The sequence below is a fragment of the Limulus polyphemus genome, unplaced genomic scaffold (assembly GCF_000517525.1).
Source record: "Limulus polyphemus unplaced genomic scaffold, Limulus_polyphemus-2.1.2 Scaffold320, whole genome shotgun sequence".
Taxonomy (NCBI): domain Eukaryota; kingdom Metazoa; phylum Arthropoda; class Merostomata; order Xiphosura; family Limulidae; genus Limulus; species Limulus polyphemus.
Window position 1 is genome coordinate 595,964 of NW_013665930.1, and position 20,771 is coordinate 616,734.

Here is a 20,771-nt window from a genome sequence, read left to right on the forward strand (position 1 = left end):
TAATCCTACTATTCTCATTGTTAAATATGAAAAATGATGATGTATCAACACTATTAATTCCCTTTACAATCTTAAACACCTCAATCAGATCCCTCCTAACCCTTCTTTTTTTTTTTCAAGAGAAAACAATTTGAGATATTTCAACCTCTCATCACATGACAACCCCTCCATCCCAAGCATCATTCTAGTAACCCTCCTCAGAACCCTTTCCAAGAATTCAATGTCCTTCTTAAGGTAAGGAGCCCAAGACTGAACACAATATTCCAAATTTGGCCTAACCAGTGACCTGTACAATGAAAGTTTAACCTCTTTAGACTTGTATTCAATATTTCTATAGATACAACCTAAAATCCTATTTACCCTACCACTAGCAGTAGGACACTGCTTGGATGGCTTAAAAGACTGATCAACTATTTTACCAAGATCCCTTTCTTTCATGACACTGTTAAGGTTGTTTCCATCCAAATTATACTTATCATTCAAATTATGATAACGCACATGCACTATCTTGCATTTATTATAATTAAAACCCATTTACCATATATTTGCCCAACTCAATAAATGATCTAAATCCTTTTGTAAATCAGAAGCATAGTCTTCACAGTTAGCAACACCCAAGACCTTAATATCATCTGCAAATTTAAGTAATTTATTTACCATTCCTTCATCTGTGTAAATCGATAAGAGCAAAGGTCCTAAGACTGAGCCCTGAGGTACCACACTTGTGACATTAATCCAGTTTGAGTGAACTACAACTCTTCTATCCAATTTGCTAACTTATCCCCTAAAGCAATAGAGAGAGAATTTTTTCCAAGCTTTTTATGTGGCATCTTGTCAAATGCTTTCTGAAAATCCAGATACACCAAATTTGCACCCTTACCATCATCTACATAAGTAGTAACCTTTTTAACATGGTTTCACTGAGGGAAAATCTTGCCTTACAAATCTTTTAACATTCTCGACTATTCAGTAAAATTTTAAACTTTGTTGAATGACTTTCCATAGCATGTTTTATCACGACTTTCCAAAACTTTTCTCACAACTGATGTAAGACTAATAGGCCTATAGATAAATAATAAATGACGTGCGCCCAATGGTTCAACAGCAAGTCTGAAGGCTTATACCACTAAACACTGTGTTTCGATACTCGTGGTGGGCACAGCACAAATATACTATTGTGTAGTTTTGTGCTTAACAAGAAAGAAACAAAAATAATGAGGTTACCCATATTTTTTAGTAACTTACGAAACATCTAATGGTTATAAGTTGTTGCTAATTTTAGGAAAGATAAGTAATTTGATTTTGTTTTTATAGAAATTATCGTTGTTATACTTAAGCTTGTTTCGTATAAAATATACTTCAATTTTGTGTCCATCTTTTAATCACAAAATTACGTTATAAACAGTGAGAAGGACAAGTTATATACCACGCCGGGTTGCGTATTTAACTTGCGCAGTGTACAGTAATCTACGCATGCGCTCTTGTCACACAAGCAATGGTCGGAAGAGCGTGAGGTTGTGTTTATTTTTACATTGTGGTCTCTGCTGGTCTTTCTATGTTTGATATAAAAAATGTGTCAATTATTTCTTAGTTGACCAGTTACAAGAATAGTAAAATGAGTAACAGGGGCCACATACCACAGTCATTTTACAGCAGTTCGTGGGCAATACGTCAAGAGATTCATCGTTTTGAAAGTGTCCACCCTAGTATCTATGCGATTTATGATTTGCTAGACCTTATTCCTGACCCACTCTTGGCAGCTCAAATAAGGGACCAAGTTGTCCGAATTGAGGGTAAGTTGAATTACGTATTTTTTATGAATATTTTCAGTTATATAGAGGTTTTCATTCTGTAGGTGCTTAAATGGTGAATGAATGAATTCTTATGGCTTTTGTGTTCTATCTGTTTTTTTTTTTATAAATTAATATTTAGGATTGGATGAAAACTTTAGTAAAATTAAAGTTCAAATCATAATTTAAATGGTGTAAATTATTAATTTTATACCTGTTACGTTCAGATACAGTAGTCAGACCCAGTAATTAACATGAAAACAATCACCTGCTTTATTCCTATTCAGTTGTCAAGTTATTTTTCTTAAGTTAAACCTACCTCCAATTGAATGTTTAGCATTGTGAACGCCAAGGTCAATTTTTTTTTATTTAACGATTTCAATAAAATTTGTAGAGACAAAAATTTATAAAATATTTAATTGCTTTATCAGCCCCAGGGCAATGATTTGTTTTTTGATGTTGTAAAATTATGTTAAAGTTTAGTCATTTGAATATCAAACAATATTTAAAAATATACAAAAGTTAAAAAACAATTAAATATGTACAATAATTTAATGGGGATATTCAGAATAAAATTAATACTGAATTGCATTGTTCGTGAGTCATTAATAATCTTCAAAGATTCAGTTATGTCATTTTGAAAAACATGAATTTCACAAAACATTTCTTATTTGTGTACCTACTCACCATTACCTTGTAGTAATGTTAAGTAGATTCTAGGCTAGAAAATGATGAGTTGAATTGTCTAGTTTGTAGAATTACATGTACAACAAGTACGGGTAGTAGCTACATTTTGTCAAAAAATATATAGGCATGAGACTCTGTTAAAAACTTGATCACAGGTCTTACCCTTAACTTTAGATATATACTTATACCTCACATTGAAAAAAAAATGCATGGAAATTACTGTTTGACAGTTTCATTGACAGTTATAATGTGTGATATACTCTGTTTTCATGTCTGAATGTTACTTAGGTGATTATAATGTACATTTAATTTTGACATTCATTGTGTTCATAATTAAATAATGTTTATTTTACCTTTCCTTAATATACAGAATTTTTACACTATTATAAGGTATTTATTATCTCTGATATGATTATTGCAAGCTTCACATTGTACTCCATTTAAACATTTTATTAGTACAGTGTTGTTATTCACATAATTTGTTAGCAATGTGTGAGGGCATGCCATAAGGTGTTTCACAGAGTTAGTGAAATTATGTGATTTATAAAATTACTAGTTAATGTATGGTACAAGTACATATCTGAATGTTGAATTGCTAGTGTACACTAGCACTAGATTATTTAAGTTTCCTTTCATGAAGAAATTCTTTATTAGTGTTTCACAAATTAATCATATTAAAATTAGTGAATTCTTTTGATAACAGAAACTTCAAAACTGTTGTGCCTAAAACAAAGTATGTTTCCAAAAATACATCTTTAAGAAAGTTCACAGAAAATATTTTACTTACCATATTTCACAAATTTCTCATTTAATAACCAGAAACGAAAAGTTGAGTATGATACTGTAAGTAGGATGATAATTTTTTCAGAACTTAAGAAAATGCTAGGTAATAGAAAACCATTTAGACAATCAGTAACCCAAAAACAAAATTATTTACTCTTTTTAAATACAAATGAAATATAGTGTTTCACATCCATATATACCTATGTGACAAAATTTAAAACAAATCATACTGTACATTATTACATTATTATGCAAACTGTTCAACTGTTTTATAACACTTTTCAAAAAAAATATTCTGTTGAAAAATAAGTTGACATCTATAGTATTTTTGAAACCTTTTATATTTTTAGAATATACAATTTTGTATTTTAAACATTTTTTATTCTAACACATATAGACAACCTCCAATATGACATTATAAACTTTTAGCAACTTTGAACACCTGAGTTAAGCCCTCTGTAATTCTTCTGCTCTCCAGTATAAACAAGCCCAAAACTTAAGACTCTTTTCATAGCTTAGATGTATTTAACCAGGTATCATTATTGTAGCTTATTTCTGCACTGTTTCCAACATGTTTGTCATTTCTGTAGTAGAGAGACCAAAATTATATACATTTCTCTGTATGAAGCTTTGCCAGTCTTGTACAAGGCTACAATAATCTTCTTGTTCTTAAAATGAAATCTTAGAAATAAAACAATAACTATTTTTTTAGAACAGATAAATACTGAGCAGAAGGCTTGAGGTTTTATTAACAATCACTTCTGACTCCTTCTCCCTCTTTTTTTTTTAATTTCCTCACAACATCATTGCATTACTTCTCTTATGAAAAAAGCAAATCATTTTTAGTTTTCACACTCCTCAAGTACACATCTTTTCATCTTTCATATTCTAACCCATTCACTCAAATTGTTAAGATAATTTAATTTTGCTTCATTTTCAAAGATTAGGTAGGATATTTTGACCCATCTAGGGGATTTCATTATATACTATCATTCTACTCCAAACTATATAAAGAAAGTTATTTTTTATATCCAATCCTGACCTCTAAAATACTTGTCTAACTATCTCTTAAACTCATTTAATGTTCCAGCTTCTACCATGTATGAAAGCAAACTAATTTATAGGCTGACTGTTAGTAAAGTAAAACTGCTTCAGCTGGAGTTGTGCCTGGGTTTTCTGTATCTTAAACTCATATCTTCCAGTATCACTTGATAAAATGTGATGAAAATTTCCTTTGGATCTATTAATTCCAAACCTTTAAAAATCTGGAAATCCTCCTGTTAGTTTCTTTTCTGAACTCTCTCCAACAACTCAAGACTATTTTAAAATTAGGTAACCAAGACTGGACAGAATATTTGAACAACATCTCATAGAGTGAACTGATGACCTCCTTCAACTTTTTCTCAACATTTCTATGTTTAAAATGTAAAATCCTGTTTGCTTTGTTATAAACAACATACATTGTTTAGAAGGCTGTAATAACCATGTTCAGATAATATGTCTTCATCAACTTCACCTGGTTTCCCCTGCAAGGAAGGCTATTAGAATATTCATATGTGAAGCCAGTTTGCATAACTTTTATTAAGGTTTAAAGCCACCTTCCAAGTTTGAGCCCAGGTGAAATACTCATCAATTTAATACCTGTAAATTCAATGAGTTTACTAATTATTTTATTTATCAGTGTTATCAATCAATGTGAGAAACAGCAAAAGACATAGCACAGAAACCTAGGGGTATTCCACTTATAACATTAATCCATTATGATTTGATCTCATTTATATCAGTCATTTGCTTTCTTCCACCAAATCATTTCTCATTCCATTTAATTACTGTATCTCCTGACCAAAATGATGCAATCTTTTTAAAAAGTTTCATACATGGCACTGTAGCAAAATCTTTCTGAAAGTCCACATACACATAAGTACAGATTAAATGCAATAATTCTAAAGAAAGCTAGAAAAATTGTAAGATATGACCTTCTTCTTTTAAATACTTTTGAATAAAGGAATTTTTCTAAATTTTTTCAACGAGTAGTATGATCAGAAAATTTAGAAATATTACTATCTAAGATAAATTTTTTTATCAGCTGTCACAGTTTATACTTAATGTTTTCCACAACATCAATACTTCTTTCACAGAAATAAGTAAGTCCTTACTAAACTTCCATATTCAAAGTACATAAACTAACTACTTTCAAAATTCAAATTAATTTTGTACATTTTGAATGTCATTAAAAGAGTCATAATCTTTTATATTGTAATAATGTATAATCCAGTTTGCTTCTCTGGTAAAGGCATCATTCTATGGTATCATGAAAAAACAAAATTTTTAAAAAAGACAACAAATGTGTGCAGTTGCAAAAAAAGGTGTTTTTATTTTTAATTAATGTTGTTTAAAGTGACTAAGTATAAATGTTATCCTCCTTTTTTTATATATTTTAATGGTTATGTATTTTATGATTATTGAAATCTATATACAGTTATGTGTGCACATTTTGACTCAAGGTTAGTTATCCAGTTCACGGGGATTTCAGCAGAGTTTACGGAGATATTGATAATTGTTTCCATGCTACATTTTTTCATTTCTTTGGAATTAACTTATAACCTTTCTATTTTTGAAAGGTTTTAGGTTTTTGTTTCAATGCTAATATGTAAAAATAATAATTTCCCATAGAACAATGATTCAGTAAAAATTGCTTAAAAGTTTGTCGTTATATTTTACGTGAAAATTTTTCACAATTCAGAAAAAAAATTGTATATAAAAAAAAGGTATTTTTTTGATTAAATGTATTTGATATTTTTATTTATGCCATGAATTGAAAATTATATTGTTTACATGATTTACAGTAACCTCAATTTATTAATTTTTGATGCATGTTTAGCCACACAATGACTAACTTTTCAGTATATGAAACTTGTATATATTAATGATTATTTATGTTCCAGTACATGTAGTACCATTAAATGTCTATAGTTGTCTTTGGTTGTTATGTATAACAATAGAATTATCCGAAGATTGTTTTCAGTTCTTTTTTTTTCCAATAGTAAACCAAAATCTGTTTTCAGCAATCACACATTAGGTATGTTTTGAAGTAAAATTTTGAATAATTTGAATAACAATTGTTGTATTTTTTTTGCATCAGCTTTATTTGCCATTCTCCTCTGTATAAAAGATTATTTGTAGACCTTACATTTATTTCTTAGTAATTGTGACCTTAGAGTTATGAATATGGTGTCTATACATAGTTCTTACATTTTAAAATGGTATAACTTTTTAAGCAACATGGTAAAAAAACATGCTGGTCATAAAAACCATCAAGATTTGCTAGTTTTGGTCTAAAACGAAGATTAAGAGGTTAGTGCCAAACATGGCTGGCCTTCGGGGTGGGCAATGTGTTCCAAAATCAACAATGCAATTAGAAGTTCTTGCCAATTTTACAGAGGCAGGGGTACCAAACACAAAGTTCACACAGACAACAATTTTGCCTAGGACCAGCTCTGGTTCTAAAATGTTGACCGTTGACACTGTAACAGCAACAACTAGACATGGTGAAGGATTGTTTCTTCCCATAGTAGGAAGTTTATTGTGTTTAAAACACCTGTATCTTTCAATATATACTGTCACATATGTACTTTGTCATATCTAACCACTGTATTGGTTGTGTAGGACTGTTACCTGGGCACAGCCTTCCCCATTACTAATACAGCTGGTATTTTGGTACAGGAACACACCTCAAATATACAGTTTAAATCCTACATTTAGTTCATTTAGTTACATATGCTAATCTCAAGGGTAGTATCAGGGAACAAAACATTTGATGCAATTGCAGAGTACAAGCTATCAGTGTGACTGGAAAAAAGATCGACATGCTTGCTAAAGTGCTCTTTTTGCTAACATTGGTCATGTGGAGGTGGTATAAGACCTGTTACAGAAACATGTAATTGCAGCTGTGATGCCTCTGTGAATGATGTCTTTTAACATTTACTTGTACACTTCATCTTTTACTGAAAGGACATTATTCTACAAAACAGTTTGACTTTATTCCACAACACAGTTTGACGTTATTCTACAACACAGTTTGACGTTATTCTACAACACAGTTTGACGTTATTCCAGAACACAGTTTGACGTTATTCCAGAACACAGTTTGACGTTATTCTACAACACAGTTTGACGTTATTCTACAACACAGTTTGACGTTATTCTACAAAACAGTTTGACGTTATTCTACAAACAGTTTGACGTTATTCTACAAAACAGTTTTAATTTATTTCCTTGACATCTTATTTTTGAGAAATGGAGTAATGACCGTGAGGTTCTGAATAACGTTTTTATTTGTAGTTTGTAAAATGTTCGTTTTTCTTATTAATCTAGCTTTAGAAAAGCACTTACCATTTTCTTCAGTATGCTTGAGTTAAAAAAAATGTCAAGTGTTTACAGGTTTGTCTATTGATATTCACCAAAATATCAAAATCAAATTAAATCTAACTTTTCACATCTATATATCTGTCTAACAGATGTTTAAAAATTTAAAATAGTATCTGGAGTTGGGTGATTGACAGGATGAATCAATGTAATTGATCTATGAGCATCAATTACTTTGATTAGTGTCATACAAAATAATTATTTATTTGAAAGTATGATTGATTTGGTTAATGCCACAAAAATAATCAGCTAATCAAAATTAGTACTTCCAGTTATTCCAACTATCCAGTAATTGAAATTTTGCCTTTATGATTTTTCATTATCATTTTTGATTAATTGAAGTTTCTTCAGCTTAACCAGTAAGTGGCACAACTCACTAAAGTAATCAACCAATCAAAATTACGTTTTGTGATGTGTACTATTTTCAATTATTTCGACTATCCCATAATCGAAATATTACCCATATCAGCCATCTCTACTATATATTTACTTTAACTGGGCTTCTTGTCGTCTGGAATATTGTCATTATGTTTGTTTATTGTGAAGCAAAAACCTACACAATGGGCTATGTGTAAATCCAATATTTAGCATTACAATTTTCTTTTTTCTTTTAGTTGTTTCATGTGAGAATATTCAGTTTATTGAATCTCATCTACTAATTAGTCTGACAGTTAATCAACTTGTAAATTATATTAATTTTCCAGCTTTAGTAATAGACTGAACAATATTATGATACCAGAGGCACTGAGAGGATGTATTTAATGTGGTTAGCTAACAAAACCTCTGTTTCACAAGAAATGTTGTAGGTATTCACATCAACAAATAGTAAAGTAACAAGCAACTGTAATTATAACAAGTGGTATTTATTTATAACAAAAGTTTTGATAGAGTATATGGGAATCACGCAGTATGATCTATCTGGATATTTGAAAACTTCAAATGTGTAGGATTAGGGATTAACCTGCTAGTTATTTTTATACCTGCCCTTCAATATGATTGGGGGAAGAGTGATTCCAGAAGAAAACTGAGCAGGTATTGTGCTTAATGCTGCATAGCCTATGATATATACTGGCACTGTTCGTGTGTTTACAAAGTTTTTATTTATAATCCAACATTTATTACTATTCGTACTAAAGTATTGACCTATATGACCACAAAATTACACGAATTAAACTAATTCACACAAAATGAATTTAGAAAAAGTATTGTAACTACCCATTTATTGCTTATCTGCACTACAAGCTGATAATAGGACATTGGGCACCTGATTAAGCCCAACTTAAATAATGTCCTAGAAGCCAAATATGCTCCTGGTTGAAGGTGAACCTGCAAATGTTTTTCTATTATATATATGTTTGTAATGGCACAGTTCTCCAGGCCAAATGTATGCATTTCAATAAAATTCTAGTTAAAACCACTTTCCTTGACAAAAAACAACAACAACACAGTCTTCACATATCAGAAACTTATACAAGCTTCCAGCATCCTTTATGGCTTATAGTCCATTTCAAATGATCAGTTAATATCAAGAACTCTAGCTAGGTTTGTGTATATATATTATCAGTGAAAGACCATATACAGAGTCTGTGCATGGACACTTGCTTTGGAAATTAGTATCAAGTTTTACCCATCATAGGCAGTATCCATTGTAACTTGTCTTTTAGGGGAGATGGCTAAGCACCATAGCCATCCCCCATGGAGGAACCAATGTTATCATGTAAACAATTCCACATGTTTATAACCCAGAATTGTTTTTCCAAAGAATAATGCTAGGTGTAGCAAGTTTGTGAAAAACCTTGTTGACCCCCCCCCCCCAAAAAAAAAACACAACAACAACAGAAAACAAACAGCTTTTTATTTTTATATGTTTCATTTTACTTATGAATGTTTATAGGAATATAAACATATACAAAGCATACATAGTCATGTACATCATTCTGAAACTTTCAGTTAGTTGAGCTTTCTAGGGAAAAAAAGACATTAGTGGTCAGCTGCTTATTAGTGTAATACAGAAGTTGGTTGTATGTGTTTCAAAGTAAAACTCTGGTAAGATGAGAAACAGAAATAATGTGGTTGATTGGCTGGAATCTTGTAGAAAATGGTATACTTCAAGCAGGTGATGTAAGATTGCTTGAGTCCCAAATATTTGACTTATAAGTTAAGTGCTTTTAGCTCCTTAATTCTGCAATTTTTTTTAAAACAATACATTAAGTAAATGTTTTTATAGGTTTTTCATGGGGGGGTTTGGACTATAACAGGACTTATTACCCCCTGATTATATTGTTAACTTTTATTTCATCATTCAAACGCACCATCTATAGGCAAATTATCCAAGCTATAAACAATTCCAAATATCTGAATTAAGTAGTGTAGATCCTCTAAGCATTGAAGAAAAAAGTGTATATTAACATGTAATTTTGTAAAAACAGGTTTATCATTCTTCTAGTCTGTCTCTGCATTTTTTCTATCAAATTGATGGAATTTTTGTAGTTAGGGGACAAAAACAATGCACAATATGCCAAATGTGGCTTTACCAAAGTCTTATTTAGAATTAATGTAGCCTTCTTTATTTGAAATTAAATTAATTTTTTATAGAAAGTCCAGAATGCAATTCACTCTTTTTTGCCAGGAAAAAACAGTTCATGATAAAACTAGTTGTTGAGTTTTATAAAGTTAAAAATAAAAAAAAAATCACTGTTGTCTTATATTAATAACTGATTTTTTTAAAACACTGTTTAACAGAAGAATGGTTGCTGTATTGCAGTCAAAGACTTTTTACAAAACTATTTTCAAAGAGAAGCCATTTTCATATTATTTTGTTTTTACCTCTTCTGTTCATCCAGTGAAAATTCTGTGTTGTTTATTATTATCCAGTGAGAATGACAATTTCATAGTTCAACCACTAAAAATTTAATGTTTTTTAACAACTGTTATTGTGGAAAGTGCCTGTGTATAATATTAATATTTAACTATTAAAAACTTCTTTAGTTAGTGTCATTTAGATGTTGATAATTTTACATCCCTTGTTTATCCAATCAAAATATATGTTGTTACTTTGTTTTGCAAAAACTATAATTTCAAATTATACAATATAATTTAAAATAAATTATATTAACTGCATTCAATATAAATAGTATTTTCCCTAGTTGATTTAATTCTGTATGCCTTTTTATTTGTAATCAGTAGATAGTACTTTTCTAGCTCATCAATGAAAAATGTTGACATTTGCTTTAATAAAAATAGTATATCCCTATTTTGTGAACAAAGTAATTTTTTTTACTTTTATTCAGCAAAAATAATATCTTTATAGTTAATTGAATTTAAATTGAAAATTATTAATTTTTTTTGATTTACTATTAAGATACTGAATGTTATCAAGTTTTATTCAATGAAAACAGTATCTTCCTTGTTAATCCAGTGATAAACAATGTTGTTGAATTTTATTCAGTAAAAACACCTTTGAGCTATTTAGTAAAACATAATGCTGATAATGTTTATTTGGAAAGCTCCTTTCCTGAGTCTTAAGTGATGAGTGTTGCTGATTTTTATTTATGAGCAGTACTATTTTTTTTGGTTCATTCTGTAAAAACTGATTTTTTTTTTCAATTAATGATTGCTACTCATTCTTTCAAAGCTGGTTGTTGCTGACTGTTTTCAGTAGAAGGGTTATTTTTTATTTTGACTCATCCAGACTTGGTTGGTAATTACTGAATATCTTTGACAGAAAAATTGATTTCCTTAAAAATCTTGATAGATTGGATGTGCCACTTATGAAATATAGTGTTGAATTAGTTTATGTTTGGTTTGTTTGTTGTTAATGCAATGATGGAATTAATGTTGTTTTCTATATTTGTTTGAGTTTCTCTCATACCTAAAATTTATGAAAGTACAAAACATATAATCATATTTTATGTCTGTAGTGTCTGAGGCTATCAGATGGCAGACAGTTGGCTTGATGTCTGTTGAAAACTATTGTACTATAAGTTTATAAATATACCTACTATAAAGAGGCTTGTTTTTTTGTAATTTTTCGAAACAGCTTTTCCAACGAGAAAGAGAAATATCAGAACAATAAATAAGTCAATAACCACTTATCCTATCATTTTAAATAGAAGATAAAAAAAGGAAAGCAAAAACACTTGTTTATGACATAATGATTTCAAAACAATGAATATTTTTTAAATAAATGAAAAGCATGTGCATTATACATGTTTTCATGAGAAAAAAACTTTATATTCACTTCACCCAAGGGTAAAATTCTATTCAATTTTTTTTAACTCCTTTCTGTTAAGCTTCCTTGTAATAGAAATTCTTAGGGGATAAGAGGGTGTGTAAAGCAGCTTACATGCAAGAATAACCGCTCTGGATCCACCCATTTTCTCTGTTCTTGATTCATCCAGTAGTGTCTTTTCTTGTCACAGACAAGATGCAAGTGATGTGCATTTTTTTTTTTATCTGAATGGCAGAACAGTATCAGTAGGTAACATTTAATATAGGTATGTTTATTTGTATGACAATACTGTGCTTCTAATACATGCCTAAAAGTGCATAAATATATAATTTTTTCTTAATATTACAAGTTTAGAATACATGTGCTACACATGTGATTTGTTCATGTTATGCTTTTATCTATTACAATCTTATAAAGATACATACACACACACACACATATATTTTATATATATATATATATATATACTAATAATAATGGGTCCATTAAACTTCAGAGGTCACAGTCAAAAAGCAAAATTTTACCCTTATTTCAAATATATATTGTCTATTCTCAAATTTTGCCTGACATGGCCTGGTGGTCATGGCTCTGAATTCCCTATCTGTGGGTTGTGGGATTGAAACCCATTACCACACAGGTTCACCCTTTCAGCCATAGGGCATTTTAATGTGATGATCAATACCACTATTTGTTGGCAAAGGGTAGTACAAGAGGTTTGGTGGGTGGTGTTGACTAACTGCCTTCCCTCTAGTTTATCACTTCAAAATTAGGGATAGTCACGCTAGTGTAGATAGCTCTCAAGTAGCTTTGCTTGAAATTAGGAAGACAAACAATCTTTCACCCTTCATGTCAGTCATTCCATCTGTTTGTTTGTATGACTTGTTAGTTTAGAATATCTCAACAACTACACTTATTGCATAGTTTCTCATTTAGAATGTTATTTATTGTAGAGTTATTAGTATGAGTGTGCTCTGTTAGTTTGTTATAGGTGAAGCATGAGTTTTCCACATAATAATGTCTTGTTTGAATATGAAATTATGGAGTGTAGAGAGTTATTGAAGATCTTGTTTATTATTCAGTTAGTCCCATTTAATTCACTGTATGTGAGTATATATATATATATTTATATTGCGTTTGAGTATATATATTGTGTGTGTGTGTTAACTATTGTAATAAATGATTGCTTGTAGACAAAAAATATTTCATTCACTACAACATGGAGATGTACAGTGAGATGAAGAACGTATTTACACGTGAAGGCCCCTCGTGCATGGAGTGTGCAGAAAACAGTAAAGCTTTGTGTTTCTCTCTCTCTCGTTCCTTTTTTTTTCTTTTTTCTTTACGAATGACAAAAACGACAACGTGCAAGTCGTCATATTTTTCTTGTTTTCACATGGTACGATGGCACTGTCATGGAATATCGTTGATGGATTTTAGACGTGAATGTAAAAAAAACAAACTTAGATTAACCACGGACTTGCATAACACCAAACAGTGTTGTAAAAAAGATCTGAAGTCTCTAATGCCTGACACTTGATGTATCAATAACACGTAAAGGTCAAGAAAATGCCCTTTGATGAAGGTTGATTGGCCAAATAAATAAAGCCATTGAACTTACGGGTGATTTAACGGAGTATAATTTTGTTTTCAAAAACTAATCCTATGAGATGTAAAACCAAAAAAACAAACTTGTCAATATAAGAATAAAGGAAATGTCATATAATAGTTCTTAAAGAATAGTCTTTCGATATTTTAAAGAACTGTTTTCTTGTACTTTATTTTTCCCGATACAACTCTGTGTGTTTTAAAGTTTTTTCTTCTGACTTAACATGATTATTATAGTCAATTAAGTTATTTAATGACAAAAACATCTCATAGAAAAATTCTTTAACGAATCGTCGTTATTCACAAACAGCCGCATGAATGAAGTAGAATTTACCCAAAATATGCATGTGTATACGTTCATATATGTATTTGCGCTTCAGTAATTTTTACCCCCCTCCCCATAGCTTTTTCAAAATGTAAAGGATTAAGTTTGATCATCAACCACTTAATTTAAGAGTTTTAACACTTGCAATTAATTTTAACGTGCTACACTTGAAGTACAGTATTATATGCAGTAAAAGTACGCATGACAAATTGATCGTATTGGTATTGTTAACACGAACGGCTTCTTATGGCTAAACAGCCGCTAGGCTTCAGGTATAACAGTTCTTTAACTAATCAGTTAACGGAACCCAGCGCTATAAAAGACTTTCTGCAGTTTGAACCGATTATCTGTCAGTCTTATAACGCTCTTATTACTAAAGGTGTGGGGTGTTTTCAGACGAACCGCAGCTCGGCCTGCAACTGTATTGTGAGAACATGACTAATAGTGCGATTGTACATAAGCGAAACTCAAATGTTAATATAACCCCATGAAGTGGACATGGCCTGAAGAGAGTATGTTAAATAAGTAATAAAAAAAATATGGACAATATTTAGTATACCGTGAGTAAAGCAACATAGTAACGGGGATATTTCCTAGGAATCAATTTCAGTTTATATAAAATAACACCGACTTCTGGTAGGGAGGAAGAGGTCAACGCTGAACCCGACCATCCCTGGTCCCAACATGGACCAAACTCGACGGGCGTGAGCAAAAATAAATAAATAAATATAATATGATAAAAAAAGGTTGGTTACGTTTAAATAATTATAACAATAAACACTTGAAACAATTCAATAGAATTTGAGCAAACTGAAACATTTTTTTCAGATTCGCCTTCCAACTTCAAACATGTTTTATTTGAATATTACATTTTTAAAGAAAATCAGGTTTTCACTTGGTGGCTAATTTCTTTCACAGTTTTTGTTGCTTAATACTTGCAGTGTTTACATACACATTTTTCTAGATGCAGTTTGTAAGTTACAACATAACATTTGTATTGTGAAGTCTACGAAAAAGCAGCAAAATTGTAAAAAATGTTCTCGAAACCTTTCAAGTAGGCTTTAATATCTTATCACCTTATCATAATTTATGATTCTCAATAAGATTAATTCATATATATATTCTAATGTTATATTGCTATGTTGTTTTTTCTCAATTCATTTTAGTCATATTTACGAAAAATAAAATATTGGTTAAACTCTACCCCATCCTCTTCAATAACTTAATATTGACTAGACTGTTTTGGTAGGCATCCTGTTTTAATTTTGGATTGCTTGTTTTGAGGCAGGTTGGTTAAACTCTATCCCCTCCTCTTCAATAACTTAATATTAACTAGACTGTTTTGGTAGGCATTCTGTTTTATTTTTGGATTGTTTGTTTTGAGGCATATTGAATAAACTGTACTCCATCCTCTTCAATAGCTTAATATTGACTAGACTGTTTTGATAGGCATCCTGTTTTATTTTTGGATTTCTTGTTTTGAGGCAGGTTGGTTAAACTCTACCCCCTCCTCTTCAATAACTTAATATTGACAAGACTGTTTTGGTAGACATCCTGTTATATTTTCGGATTACTTGTTTTGAGGCTTAACTAAATTTTACAGGAATACTGTTAACAACAACTTAACAAAAATGTAAACGGTATAATCGAGAAGTTGGTTAAGTTGTAAGCACAAATATCTATCTGTAGTTGTAGCAAAATCTGTCATCAAGTGGTTGGAAATTAAATCTTCTAATGGATTTGACATTCATATGATTTTTTTAACTTTATAAATTATCAATTGAATGATTTGAATTGATGTATCATACATAATCGGTAAGATTTTGCAAATGAAAAACAATATTAAAACCCATACGTGTCTTCGATGGTAGATTTACAAACTCCATTTATTTAAATGATCAATTTTTGAGAATTCATAAGTTGCTAACAATCTCAAAAACAATTCTAGTTTTTCTAGAGAATGAATAAAGTTCAAAGTTGATATTCTTTGTAGGAAAAAAAAGTTTTCTGCGTTTATAATTTTTTTGTTGTAGTGATTTCTACATAATAATTTCAATGAGATCCACTTTTATCAGAGTAAAAATGGAAACAGTAGAGACTTTCTTGTTATGAAAGATAATGGATTAAGGGTGCCAATTTTTACTTTAATTCCTTTCTTTGTAAAATCTAGACTATGTTGTTGTTCATTGATTATTTTTCACTTATTCGTGTGTTTTTTAACTTTTTATTTGCACTTGGTTTATTTGCTGTTTACACTTGTTTTTGTTCTTCCGCGATTGAAAGTATTTCTGGTTCTAGATTTTCTCTAAGCACTTATTTTTTTCTGTATTCTTTACAACTATATAATGTGAAAGAAATATAACTCTGGAATATATTATAGCACGTTTTTTATACTATTTTGTATATTCCATTGTTTTTGGAAGTTGTAACTTTGTAAGAAAAATACTCAATTGGTAACTTTATCCATGAGATTTTAAACTTTTATTTATACACGTTTATCTGCATTTTTCGCTGTTAGTGGACTACAGATCTTATGACCAATTTTCTCATTCCATATGTGGCTGCTCTCTCCATAGTTTTGGTTTAAAATACAGTGTTTTTTTTTAAAAGTCAACTCTATTATTTCGAATCTTTACGTAACCCATTGTGAGTCATGAAACTTTAAAGTTGAATTAGCGCGTTTCTCTCCGACTTCATTTCTAAGTAGCGCAATTTCATAAAATATTTTCTGCAAGTTGAACTATAAACAAAACGTAGTCTTAGAATCGCTTTCGAGAATTAAAAAAAATGAAAGTAGATGAAATTATAAATCAGTAGGTGCATACTGTATTATCTTGATATACTTGTTTTAATTTTAATTTTACCGTTGTTTAAAAATTTAAAGTTCTGGCTTTATGAAAAAAGCATACAGTTGTAGTTATTATACACTTGGAAATGAAGAACTGGACATTTCAAGAAGGCACATCCAGTTGTTAGCTTTCATTCTTCGATACTTATGCAACTCTAACAAGATTTTGTCTAGCAGCTGATAAGATAGGATAAATAGAATTATTATTGTTAGATCTTTCTCGGACGCTAGTTACAGAAAAATGTCAGCCAATGTTGTGAAAGTTATAAGATATCTGAAGTAGTTGAACGAAGAAATAAACCATAAACATTTATTGTTCAAACACTATACCTAAAAATTACACAAAACACTGATATTTTCGATAGCACGTGTCGCTACTTTTAAATCTATTCTTAAGAGTAACATCCCAAAATACTAGTATTCCTATTCCCCGAAGGTGTTTTTGTCTTGCTGCATGTTAAACAGGTAGGCCAAAAAACAAATAACTAGTTGTCTATAGGATATATATACATGTGACACCGTTTTATCAATACCATACACGTATGCGCTATGTGAGGTAACGAAATACAATAGAAATTGTGTGGATCTTGTAAACCTTTTGTTCTTCTTGCTTTATTGATTTTTGTAAACCAATCATATTTTTCTTACATGTTATATCTTCAGCTGGTTATGTACTAAAGTCATTTGTTTCTGACATACTGCCTACAGATACACTGACAAAAAACAACAACACAAAACTCCACAGTGCTTGTGACAAGACTGCATGGAATACTAGGAAAAATGAATCTGTTTATTGATGTTTCTAATCATTGCAACAACTATTTAGATTCTAAGGGAGATAGTAGAAACAATGGATTTTGTAGTACACTGTTGCTCGATTTTTAGGGGTTAAACGAGCTAGTTATATATATATATATATATATATTTAATTAATGATTTTATCTTAAGTATTTTTCTTCGGTCCAAGTTCTGCCATCGTATTGTGTTTTCTATTTTCAGCGTAGTGGAGCTGCGTAAAGATTTTTTTCTTTCAGCTAATGACACGTCCACTTGTACATTTTAATATAGCTCAACTTTCTTTCAACATGCACACCTGTGTATAGAATAACAACGGAATAACTAACCTTCACGTGGTCTCCTCCCACATTCGTCGAAACCTCCCCCGTACTGATCGGGTGCCTGTTTTCTTACACCTCTTCTTTCCTGGTGTTTCCTTACACCTCCTCTGGTTTCATTTTAATTATATCATGCGATATACTGCACGGTGGGGAGTCTTATTATAAATTAAAACTTGTGTTTAAAAGTAATAGTGTCACGGTGAAAAGACTAGTTAGTCTGGATATGTTGCTTAGGATGTAATATATACACGCAGGTATCTTAACAGATGTTACTTTTTCAAGAACGCCTTATGGAAGTTTGGCTTGGAAATAATTTCCCTAAAATTAACCCGACTTCAAGTTTCAAATTTTGTGTATTCAGATCAAGTATGTCCCCTGGTGGAACAGCGGTAAGTCTTTGGACTTACAATGCTAAAATCAGGGGTTCGATTCCCCTCGGTGGACACGGCAGATAGCCCGATGTGGCTTTGCTATAAGGAAACACACACACGCAGATCAAGTATTGAGATTACATTTTGAGTTTCAGGCTCAGTATCCTGTATGTATGGGTGTACATCTAAGAATATCTATTCATTTAAAGGCTAACTACAGCTAAAGAATTTTACAAGCAGTTTCAATTATGAATATTAGAAGTTTGAAGCTAATATCAGCTAGTTATTTATCGAGTATATATAATATTTTTTGTAATTTTATTGCGTGTAGCTATACGAGTCTTTCAGTACTTCCGTCAATTTTAACAAGAAATATATTAACTGCATGCACCTATTCCCCGAGTTCCAGAGTAGGGCTGACTCAGTATATGATGACGTATACTAACGAAGTGGTTTGTCTAACAGCTTGGCAGGCTACACCATATACCATTGAATAACAGCAGGTTCTTCGTTCATTTAATGATAATCTAAATGGGAAATCAATCAAAATAACCGTTTTGAAACTCGTGTTATTAACATCATTTGAGTTTATTTGAATCGGCACTATTTCAACTTTAATCTATGAAAACAAAAAAAATAATATATTCAAGTAAAACGACATAACAGTATTTTTGCGTGACCTCACATGCGCAGTTCTTTCACCCACCCACACGTATAAAACTGTATTATTATAAACCTTCCGGGACACTGTATTAGGAACAATTATAATTATGTGATATTAAGTTTGACTACTAGCTTGAACAAGGAAAATTGTGCGATAAAGAATATATTTTAGCGTGAAATTCATGAAAAGTTTGTATCAAACATCTTGGGTATTCTAACAGTTACTTTGAGATGTGTTTGTTGATTTTCTGATGGATAGTAGCTTCATCTCTGTCAAATTCTCATAAACTTCCATTTTATACGTTCAGCGGTGGGTTCAGTTGACTAGCTGCCTGATCTCAAGTCTGTCATGCCAAACTTAGGGACAGATAGCCCAGTATAAAATCAATATCACAAGTCGTTCTATAATTTTGCGCAAATATCCGAAACAAACTAACAAACGTATTCTTTACTTTTATTCATAAGTTCTTAGAATTACTAAGGTGGTTTGCTGTGGTTACACGATCCGCTCCGGGAACTAGAAGACTAACTTGCTGGTTCGCTAGTTCTTCTGAATGATAGTGAAGTTAATTAAAACAAAAATTAGTGTTAAAATAGAATAAACAAATAATGTTGTGTTATTAATCCTTAACCGCAAAAATCTTATTTCAAAATGATTCAAAATAAAATTGATAATAATTACAATTCACTTACTTAGTTTAGTTTATAACACATCAGTTGTGGTTATGAAAGTTGATGCTTAATATATTGTGACGTCAATATAACTACCTACTACATCTGTCGTATCCCAACCGGCCCCGATGAGCCCTGATTATTGTGATATTGGGTGAAAGTCCTCGTCAGCACTGAATATGGCAGATGTAGCGTGGGTGATATATGACATATTCTTTCTTAATTTCACTCATAACTTCTTACAATTTTATATATAATATTAATTGAATAGGTCACACTAAGTTTCGCTTTCGTTGAAAATTATGCATTCCTTATGTTACATAAATAAATATTTAAGTATTATCACCACTAGGAAATTCGAGAAAGGTTTTTAAAAACGACAGATACCCAATATCAAGTTTAAACAACGCAGTCGCAGGTCTTATTCAGCCAATGATAACACAGTATTGTCACACTGGCTTCAATATATTAGTTTTGAACTTCTAAAAACAATAAACCTCAGGGCTTGAAAAAGTGCATGTGAACAGATTTGTAATTGATAGGTGGTTCTTTGGGGAAAAGCTGATTTTTATATAATCTAATAAAACTAATAAAAATTTTAGCTACTCAAAAATATTTGTTTATTAGCGACGTGCCTAAAAAATAAAATTCGTAAGATCAAACACGTAAGCTTAAAAAAAAAAAGATTGCAATGGATATCGCAACTGTGATAGCCACCTACTGACATAGGATCTGAAAGTACATTATAACAAGTATGCCTTCGAAACATGAATTGATTAAATAAAACTATGGCGACAGAGACTTGCATGCTTGAAGTCTTGTGATCACATCTGTAGGTTTGTTGTTTTTCATGCAACTGTTGGCTTTGCATGACAAAGACAGTAAAAAAAACTGTAGGCGTTTGTTATAAATCAATATCTAGAGCTTCAGTTCAGGTTAAGTAAGTGGATTATGCATGGATGGTCTTTGATAAAAATATTTTGTGAAGGAAAACATTTTGTGAAGTTTTCATAATACACACACACACACACACACACACACACATATACCAACAAATAGACTATACAAAGGATATATACATGCACCAAAAATAGACTATACAAAGGATATATACATATACCAGCAAGTAGACTATATAGAGAATATATACATATGTCAACAAGTAGACTATACAGAGAATATATACATATGTCAACAAGTAGACTATACAGAGAATATATACATATGTCAACAAGTAACTATACAGAGAATAT

At 30.9% G+C, this 20,771-nt stretch overlaps 1 protein-coding gene across 1 annotated transcript in view; it reads left to right on the plus strand.

Annotated features, from left to right (window-relative positions):
• Positions 1 to 1,488: 1,488 nt before the first annotated feature.
• The window catches only part of LOC106457348 (centaurin-gamma-1A-like), a gene marked incomplete at its 3' end in the record, with an annotated part of 103,891 nt that continues 84,608 nt past the window's right edge, over positions 1,489 to 20,771 (plus strand). Inside the window, exon 1 of the mRNA XM_022383248.1 lies at positions 1,489 to 1,793. Coding sequence (XP_022238956.1) covers positions 1,616 to 1,793 — 178 coding nt within the window. The remainder of the gene's footprint in view (positions 1,794 to 20,771) is intronic.